Source organism: Cryptomeria japonica, chromosome 11, assembly GCF_030272615.1.
Source record: "Cryptomeria japonica chromosome 11, Sugi_1.0, whole genome shotgun sequence".
Lineage (NCBI taxonomy): Eukaryota > Viridiplantae > Streptophyta > Pinopsida > Cupressales > Cupressaceae > Cryptomeria > Cryptomeria japonica.
The window spans coordinates 45,526,458-45,536,770 of NC_081415.1; the positions used below are offsets into that span (position 1 = coordinate 45,526,458).

Genomic DNA, 10,313 nt, shown 5'->3' on the forward strand with positions numbered 1-10,313 from the left:
AGAAAACCGCTTTGAAGACCTCCCTTCAAATAAGATACCATAGGCGCCTTGGAAAACTTCCAAGAAACTCACTCCAACAATCCCACATAGCATCATGGGAAAGAAGAGAAGCCCTATGTCCCTTCACAGGCCTTTGGGCCTTCAACCAAATATCTTGCAAGCATACATCCTTCAAATCTTACTCCCAACCACAAACTCCTCAATATGATCAAGCATATTCACATCATGGCCATCAGTGGATGCTTCTAATTGTTCTTCGCTTTGTTCAAATAATGTTTTCCCTCTCATGATGGAATGCACTACAGTCTAAATTCTTAAAAACAAGATATGGAGTAACTATTACACATTCAAAATAGTGAGAGGCCAATAAATAAAGCTACTTTTATTTAATGAAAGAATAGGAAAAAGTACAAATATATATAAAGTTCTACAAGTCTAAGAATGAAAAGTCTTGTGTCAAAAAAGAGGGTTAACACATGCTATCTTATTTTCCTAGAATATAATACATTCAATAATTGAAGCATGTTGATATCTATCACTTGCTAAATAGTTATCTCATCATGGGATGTTTATACATAACATCTATAAGAATGAAGATTCTTGTGACTAAAAAGAAGTAACACGTCAAACTAGTTTGTACATAACTATACAATATTTGTCCTCGTTCTCAATATGAGGATTGTGTGAATATATAGAGTACATTGTAATTTTAAAATTAGAAGCAAAAATGTTACTTATCCCAAGTTATTCACCTTTCAACTACTTATCAATCATGTTTCCTAGTAGTTGGCATTTTGTTTCTTGATTGAATCTACAAATCTACAAAATTAAACAAATTCATGCATGCATGGACAATGGGTAGTAATGCATGAAGGCCTACAATGACAAGGTTTAGTATGCAACCATGCAAAATGGTGTGTGATGAGATAGGTGTTGTGCCTAAAGCATCATAATTGTTTGTGTAGGAGCAATAAATGATGGACAATGGGTAGTAATGCATGAAGGCCTACAATGACAAGGTTTAGTACGCAACCATGCAAAATGTTGTGTGATGAGATAGGTGTTGTGCCTAAAGCATCACAATTGTTTGTGTAGGAGCAGTAAATGTTGCTAAGATTTACGTGGTTTTGCAAGAAAACCCAAGTGTTTGTGAGAGGCATAAAGAGTTGTTGAAGCTTGTGCAATAATGCAAAAGTGTTGAAGTACTATAAAGTTCATCTTTACATTTTGTTGGCACACAAGGGGGTTCAACTTTGTAGTGTGTTAATTCACTAGTCTCTACATTCTATACAAGATAATCCTAAGGCCCTTCATCTCCTCTGCTACCTCAAGCTATGACAATCAAGTGAAGCAATAATGCAAATCATCATGTGATGGCACAAAGATTTTCATGTTGCATAGCTATCATTAACATGTTGCACTTATTGACTTATCCAAGGAATGTCTACATGTGGTACTAAACAATAAAAAACATTTAGTTATGCAATTAAATTAAAGTCCTTGAAGGACCCCCTTACTCTTGAATAATATAAAATGTGGTGAAAGTGGTTTGAACTAGTTTTTCTTGTCCAGTTTTTTACAATTTTATCTATAACATATTTATGTACCATTATTTTGTATTTAAGTGTATAATGCAATATACGATTTATATGATCTTTGAACTAAGATTTAAACAATCCGTCCACAATAATAAATCTTTATTTTTATTATTGAAGTGACCCTTTATATCAATATACCATAAGACATACCCACAAATTTACGATATAGATCTTTTCCCACTAATAAAATTCTCAAACTAACATGATAAATGATCCAAACTAATACAACAAAGGCCTTAATTTAAGAATAAAATTTCTTTTGAATTACCCTAATTATTTTTTATAAGTGAACCTTCAAGGTCATGATGATTCAATGAGAATATAAAGAGGCATTACAAGGAAAAAGAAGAGAGAGTTATTCAACTCATTTTATATAACCCAAAATATAATAACATAATATAATCAACAAAATGGAATCCAATTCACATTCAAAGGAAACTGTGCCTACCTCTGCCTATGGATTTATTACATTTCATCCTATTTAACTTATCTGTATGAATATATGTGTCTACCCACTAGGGACATTGATTGACTAATTCCAAAATATATATTTAATTGGGGATGTACATTTATACTCTATATGCTCACTGAGAGCAACTGAAGTCCCTCATTAGACTCTCTCCTTCCTTCATTCCTGTTATAAAAGTACACAAAAAAGATCATTATGATTAAAAAATACACATTTCATGCTACATAAAGTTTGAGGAAATGAAGAGTGATGGCTGCCCACCTTATTCTATTCACCATGGCTTTTCATAATTGTCATTTTGTGCAGGTTTTCAAAAAAGCGAGAAGATTAAGAAAAAGATGTGAACTTTTTGACTTTGATGGGCATATTTTTCTTCATGTGCACCGTTGGAAAACTCACAACTGAGTCCTCCTCTGCCTCCCAACTGCTTAAAAGCACACAAAAACAAAATAAGGGCATGTTAAAATTCTTATTTAAAGATAAGTGAATGTCCACAATAATATTTTATGGTTATCCAGTTGTATGACATGATAGTGCAAGTTCCCAACTCTTTAGGTATTTGTCAGTTTTGCACAAACTAATACTTATTTTCTAAATTTTCGGGCCTCCTGTATTGATTGGACTTATCTACAGTCCCATTTGCACAGAAGTTGAAGTTCCTTAAGATATAGCAAGTGGTGAGAAGATTTTGACATTTAGGGGAAGCATATCAGTAGTCGTTTTAGTTATAGTTAATTTTTTACATCCACAGATCTTAAATGATACATTAGATTTCGACGATTTTTTTTTTTTGTTGTCTGTGTATGTGACTTAACTGCTAATAGCTAATGTTTTGGCTTCTGGATAGCAATGACACACACTGTGGGATCCGTTATGCACGCAAGGGTCAAAAAATGGTCATTTCAAAGACCTGCCTGTTACCTACTTAAAGATGCCACAACAACTGTGCACTTAAAATTGTCAATACTTATGTACAAATGTCCCAGTAATCGTGCGCTATGGGTAACAATAAAGGTGCACAAATGGGATCATGTGCTATGGGTAGCAATAAAGGTGCACAAATAGGTCAATTATAGTCTCAAAATGCTAAATATTGGACGTAAAGTGGGTGGCTATTGGTACATATGAAATTTATTAATAGGCTTTTAGTTATCAATTTTTTTGGTTTTTGTAATTGGAGGGTTGGGTGAGCAAGGAGTGAATGGTAATTGGAACATGGGCGGTAACTGGTGCTCTTCTCCTATTGACAAAATACTCCTTGAATATGAATCTCATAATGTTATGATATATGTTTTACATTTCCTTTTTCTTTCGAGTTTTAGTCAAAGATTGGGGTCATATCCAGTATATAGTTGTAGTACTTCATGGTGGGCTCTAAAGTCTAAAGCAAATCAGGGGCTTCGCTAGAACTACCGGTCACTTTCATTAGCTATTGTAGTGGGTAGACATGTTATGTATACAATACTAATAATATCCAAATATGATCCAAAATATCGATGAAGAATAAAATTAACATAATCAAATCCAATAATATATCAGACTAAAAAGTTAAAACTCACTAACATAATATACATTACTTTCTTACCTATATCGAGTTACTAGAAGATGCAAGAAGATAGAAGCTTCTAGTCTTGCAATTTCAAGTCCCGGACAAAGTCTATGGCCACCTCCAAAAGGAGTAAAACTACTCCCTGTTGGGTCCTTTTCCTAATCATTGGAAGAAAACAAATATATGTTACAATCATTTCACAGTCATCCTCATATATCTTTAAAAAAGTCTAAAGAAAGACAAATGCCTTATCGTCAGCCCCCAATAAAATCACAACCATTTCTAAATCAAAGAGTTTTAGATTAACGAAAATTATGCCATCATAGATAGTAATGCATGCAATCTAAAGCATTGCCACAAGCACTAATCCAAGATAAAACAAAATCTTAAATGGTACAGACAAAACAGGAACCCAATAATGAGATCAAGTTATTAACAGAGGACAAAACATCCACTTCAAACAAATCCTCAGTCCCATTCAATCACAATATAAAATCCTGCTAGTGGGTTGGAAAGCTAATCAGAACCTAAAATATCTAGCTCACATAAAGGTAGGATAACATTAGTCAGAATTTTACTTAAAGTTATGTAATTTCTACAGTCTATAATGTTAGGTAGGATAACATTTGTCAAAATTTTACTTAAAAGTTATGTAATTTCTACAGTCTATAATGTAAGTTTTTTTCACTTCTGTTTTAAACTGTGCATGGTACTTTTCATCATCAACGTTTCAGATCATACTACATGATCTATCATAAAAATGAAAAAAACAGAAAGCAAAATTGTACTCACTTGCCATCTCCAAGGATTGAATTTGTATGGACTTTCATAATTATCTTCATCAAGATGAATGGACCTGAAGTATGTGAATACACACCATCCCTTGGGAATCAAGTGTCCTGAAGAAAAAAAATACATCACTTGCTAGGTTATTGTACTGATTGATGTATATCCTCTAGGTTTATTGGCTGTTTATCCTTTTCCAAGGTCATTTATCCAGATTTCTTTGAGAAGAAGGATGCAATATATTATACCTTTGATTTCAATATCCTGCAATGATTTGCGCAGCACACCAGTTATGATATTCCCCAGACGCAAGGTCTCTGTTATGACCTGATCATTGTGTAGAATTCATGTTTCTCAGAAAAATGTCTAAATATTAATCAAATTACGTTAATCTTATAGTAGTTTTAGTCACAACCATACTCACATTCTGTGTAAATGGTAATGACATATAATCACTCCAAGTCACTGGTTCTTTCTTCCCTTCCTTGGATTCCTTGAGCTTCATGTTTTCTTCCTGAGACCAACTAAAGTATGAATGTCTTATGGCAGGACAAAACATATTGCGATTTCTTATAAGTTTTTGATATATAAAGCAGTATAACAAGGGTGCTGACCTATAACATATTGCGGTCTCTTATAAGTTATTCTCAAATATGATAAGTGCATTGATTGTTACCTGTAATTGTTGTAGGGCAAGTGGACAGCTGGTAAGGTAATGAACTGCTAGAGTCATTAGCATTGGTACTGAATCTTCCCCTGGGATCATTAAATCTATCATGTTATCAGAGATGAGGTCTCTGGTAAAGTGCCCTGTTATGTTGTTTGTTTCATGTAATAATACATCCAACACATCCTCTTGTCGACTTCCATTGTTGTTGTAGTTTTCTTTTCTGTCTTCTATGATTCTATGCACCATCTTCACCATGTTTGCCTTTGCCTGAAACATATTTGAATGATCATAATTAGTAAAGAAATCATAATTCTCGAAATCTCCCAAACCCCATATCTTAGATTGATGTAATCACGTGATTCAATTTGAAAATATAGAATGCGATCAGCAAACCTGACCTGTAAGGACTTATAAAGCCTTGTTCCAGGCAATTTGACTGGAATTGAGACCAAACCAGAAATAAATTTTCTGAATTCCTGTTTTAGATATTCCAATTCATCGCCAGGGTTAAGACTCATAAGGGCTTTTAACAGCACCTGAAAAGCTATCTGTTCCAAAAGCAATGTAAATGGTCAAAACCAAAAAGAGTTATAGCGAATTTGAATGTATCTGTGTATGTGCATTCATATTTTATTGGTTGCTTACCTTTTTGGTTTCATCTTGTATGTAAACCACTTGTCCATCTTCCCAGCTTCTCATGGAATCCAGCACATACTTCTCAATATCCACAGTTATCTGTTCTTTTAACTGTGGGGATTTGAGGAAACTACCTATGAGACCATGTAACTTTTTCTGCATGTTTCCATTCAGCAGTAGTATCGAAGACTTTCCCATGAGTTCATTAAGTGACTTAGGATAAGATGGAACAAATATTCTACCATCATTTTGTAAAACCACTTTGCTCACTTCTGGATCAGTTGACACAATTGTGGGGCTCCCAAGAAGGTGTGATTTGAATACCTTTCCATATCTGCATTTCAAAACCAAGATTTAAGTCTACAATAAAGTAATATATGGATTCCCCCAAGTCAATCCCCATGAATGTCATCCATGCAGATCCAATGTTAAGGCTGGTCAAACTTAACTTGGAATCCCAGAAACAAACAAAAGCCAGCTATCATAGCCCACATGTCCTCAGACATTTACAGTGAAAAAAAGCTTACAGTTTTCTGATACAAACTTCTGACCACAAAGATCAATATTCCATGGTTCACACGTGGATAAGACAGAGACATTATTTCACTAAAATCAATACCCATAACATGCAGTTGTTTGTTTTCTCATTGCTCACTATTTTTCTTTAACTTCAGAATGATGGACTAAATGAGTTGCCATTGAGAAGTCTCTGATCAACTTTCAAAGAAAGGCTGGCAGTAATGTAATATTATTGATGGGTCATAGAATCCAAGGTGGTCCAATACCTTGGTCCACATAAGAGGCCAAAAGCAAATCCTTTTCTTACAGTCACCCTTGAATGCTTATTGTTAAATTGAGACTGATGACTTACAGTTATGACAAACTAGTAGGCAGAATCAGTACTCGATGTTCTGTCCTTGCTTGCATTTTTTATGTTTCCGAATTCATGAGACCAGAGTTCTATACTAGGAAGAAGTGGGATACAGTAGATTTATACTTACAAACTACAACATCTCATTAAATTAAGCTATTTCTTCATTTGACAGCTGTTTGCCATAGATTTAATCTGACAGAAAGTAGCACTAACCATATTCTAATGTGGATGAGTTGAATAGCATAAAAAATGTGCATTCTACTTTATAATTCAAACACTTGATGCAGTAATCTATATCTTAAGGAAATATTATTTTCATTCCCTAGAAAGGATATTAATAGTTTTTTTTTTCGATCAACAGGGGCCCTGATTATGATATGAAGCGAGGCTTTTCATATATGCAATCTGATGCTGTAGCCTATCAAATAAAACTACCTTGAAAGCTTGTCAGCAATATAAACAGTTAGATATGAAGAAGAAATAGTCACCTATGAGGATGAAATTCTGAATATAGACAACTATTCTTTATACTGCTGATTGGAAAATGTAAATCTAGACTTTTCTTCATAATTCTAAAGGATGTAGATAATATTTGACTAGCATGTACACTTTTCATTTATTGCGAGGATGGAAAAGTGGCTCAAATTTCAATTTGGGAAATAAATATATTATGAAATGCACAACCAGCCAACAGACAATTTGACCTGAAAGTAATAAAACTGTGTCGTGTTGGAAATCTAGGTAGTCTTCGTTATAGACATTGACAGGACCGAGACCTCAAGAGTATAGGTAATGCAAATATAGCTGCCAGAATATGTCATTTGCTTAGAATTATGGGTAGGTTGTAAGTATGTCTGTTGAGTGTGGGCAAAGTTTCTTTGAAGTCTCTGTCATGTAGTTATCTGACATACTTGGGAATCGAGATGCATGGAAAATTTCGTGCCTGGTCAAAATCAACACTGCAAGCTTTCTAGCACAAAATTAAAGGCCTTACCAGAAAGCGTCAATCCAAATGAGGGAAACAGATGAAAAGGCTTCTAAGATCCCAGAAGTGCAGTCTGCCGGAAAACTAAAAAACTATCGACATCATTAGCCCTGTAAGAATTCTAGATTTGGGTACCTAGGTAGTGATAATACAAGCAGAAAACAGACAACAACAGAGCAGATTGTTAGCAACCAGACCAGATACAGAACCACTTTTTATGCCTCTAGATCAGGGCATTATAGAACCTGATTCCATGCTTTTAGGCAATGAGGCCACAGAATTCAATTGTAAAGGCATGCCCACTTAAAGAATCGAATAGCTCAGGATCACCCACTTAAAAAATCCGGAGTTGAGGGGCATCCACTTTTAGAAATCAACGGCCCAAGCACACCCACTTAGAGAGTTCAAAGGTTATACCCACCCATAGAAGTCAATGTCTCTGACAGACCCTGTTATGGAACTGAATTTCTCAAGCACAACCAATTGTAAAATTCAAAGCTTCAAATACACCCGCTCATGAAATTGGAAGGTCCAAATACACCCACTTATAACAATCGCGCACCCACTAATAGAAATCAACGGTTCAGGCACACCCACTTATATAGAATGTAATGTTGCAGGCAGAGACACATAATGGAAATCAACAGTTCAGGCAGAGACACATATTGGAAATCGACAGTTCAGGAAGACCCACTTATATAGAATATGATGTTGCAGGCAGAGACACATAATGGAAATCAATGGCTCAGGCAAACCCATTTGCAGAATGCAAAGTTTGAAGTGTACCCACTTAGAATTCAAAGATGTATAAACACCCATTTATCAGGATTTGAATCACTAAGCCAAAGCAGATGCGATACTCGACTGGTCTGCACTACAAAATCTATTTAAAAAATACTTCAGTTGATAATGGTTCAGTTGATAATGGATCATAGAATGTGATCTGAAATTAAATTGAAAAACATAACACAACGATCATTAATCTTATGGACTCTGAAAATCTAATATCTCAGAACACTTCAGTGATTAAAATTACAATATATAATCAACTTACAGTCGCCTTCTTTTGTCCATGAAGCTCTCAGGCCTTGTTGAATAGCCACAGGATATGAACTCCAAGGTCTCTCCAATGAAGGGCCATCCCAAAGTACCAAGAGGCAGCCCAGTCCTCTTGGCTCTGTACTTTCCATCCTTTTTCCATACAACGAATACCACCGAAACAATTCCAACCAGGATCAACAACTTCCATGATTGAACACCATCAAAACAACAAGAATAGCTCCACAGTCTCCCCAAACACTCCATTTGCATACTTGTATGTTCTATGTAACAAGTTCAAATAGCTTCCAAAACAGAGTAATTTGCTTCAGTTATAACAGTTTCTCCTCCTCTTCTTCTTCCTCAAGCTCTGCGTCACCCAGTCAAAGCCTTGTCTTATTAGGCATAATGCTTATGTCCAAAAGCTGCAAGGCCGGCAGATTGACAGAGCCGGAAAAACAGAAGAAATTGGTCCCGTAGTAGCAGAACCAGATTGAAGCAGAAGCTATATCTGACTATATGCACGCACACCTTCTATGATAAGCGTACTTCACTGAACCTCTTGAATAACAACAGCTAAGCGACCAAGTTTAGGATCCTGAGGATAACAGAAAGGTGAGGAAAATGCGCCTTCCTGGTCAGTATTTAATGCAGAACAAATATGGTTGGTGAAAGCGAAGGACCATTCGCAATATTTATATATTTGGATGGTACAAAAGCAATCTAAAATGTGATATAATAAATTCTACCTCATGCCCGCATAAGATACAAATGGAATAATCGTTATATTCTAATTTTTCAACAGAGATATGCCCTTTGATTGGAGAATGCGCCTCCACACTGAGCCTCTAAAACATTTGCAAATCTCTGTTTTTACAGTTCTGACTTTACAAAATTGTCAATTCTTAAAAGGTTAAATGTTAAATTTGGTATTCCACTATAGTGAAAAGGTGTTTATTGCCCAAATTTTTTGGCTTTGTAACCCACCTCATCATTTATAGCCATGGATCCTGCTAGTGAACCAGATTTTCCGAACAAGACTCGATCTCCAAAGGCCTTTTACACTGGAACCAGTTTAACCAACCGACAAGCCACCAACCAATTTATAGTTTCTAGATGGATTGCAATAACTTCAATCTCAATGCCTGGTACGATTCTAGTGATAATCTTGTATACACGTGCTCTCCTTATTCACAAGTCGTGTGCCATCATACCTGGTCCGTTGAGGTACTCTTCAACCTTCTCAATTGAATTGTGAAGAACCCATAATTATACATTAGGCTATTCCGGGCTTGGCCATTCTCACCTTTTATTTTACTATGTACTAATAATTAGCTTTCTATTTTCGGATTTGATTATGTAAATTTTTTTATCATCGCTGTTTTCGATGTAGATCATATTCTATGATTCTTCGTAGAAGAAAGAAATATAATTATGTATTAGACTCTTTTTGGCTTGGCTAGTCCCATCCCCTATTTTATTATATTCTAATTAGCTTGTCATTTCTTCATTTTGGTCACATAAATATGTTTCACCATCAACTTCATTTTGACCACGTAAATAGGTTTCACCATCAACATTGTAGATCAAATGCTATGGTCTTTCATTAAAGTGATTTGCTAAAGAAGAGGAAATAATGGATCATGGAATATATCTTGAATAAGAATGGATCATGAAGTATGATCCAAAATGTTGATGATGAACAATG

The 10,313-nt window shown here is 35.1% G+C and overlaps 1 protein-coding gene across 2 annotated transcripts; it reads right to left on the minus strand.

Annotated features, from left to right (window-relative positions):
- Nucleotides 1-1,937: 1,937 nt before the first annotated feature.
- Nucleotides 1,938-9,671, minus strand: LOC131076784 (3-epi-6-deoxocathasterone 23-monooxygenase CYP90D1). Of its 2 annotated transcripts, none has more exons than XM_058014102.2 (10): nucleotides 8,622-9,671; nucleotides 5,718-6,042; nucleotides 5,471-5,620; nucleotides 5,079-5,339; nucleotides 4,827-4,916; nucleotides 4,651-4,729; nucleotides 4,409-4,515; nucleotides 3,653-3,774; nucleotides 2,329-2,491; nucleotides 1,938-2,232 (listed from the first exon to the last, which is right to left on the minus strand). In XM_058014102.2, exons 1-9 carry the CDS (start codon nucleotides 8,876-8,878, stop codon nucleotides 2,395-2,397), a joined length of 1,488 nt encoding a protein of 495 aa, XP_057870085.1. In that variant the 5' UTR covers nucleotides 8,879-9,671; the 3' UTR covers nucleotides 1,938-2,232; nucleotides 2,329-2,394. The 2 variants fall into 2 exon arrangements, with proteins under 2 accessions (XP_057870085.1, XP_057870086.1); XM_058014103.2 differs by lacking the exon at nucleotides 8,622-9,671 and adding an exon at nucleotides 7,577-7,764.
- Nucleotides 9,672-10,313: the final 642 nt, after the last annotated feature.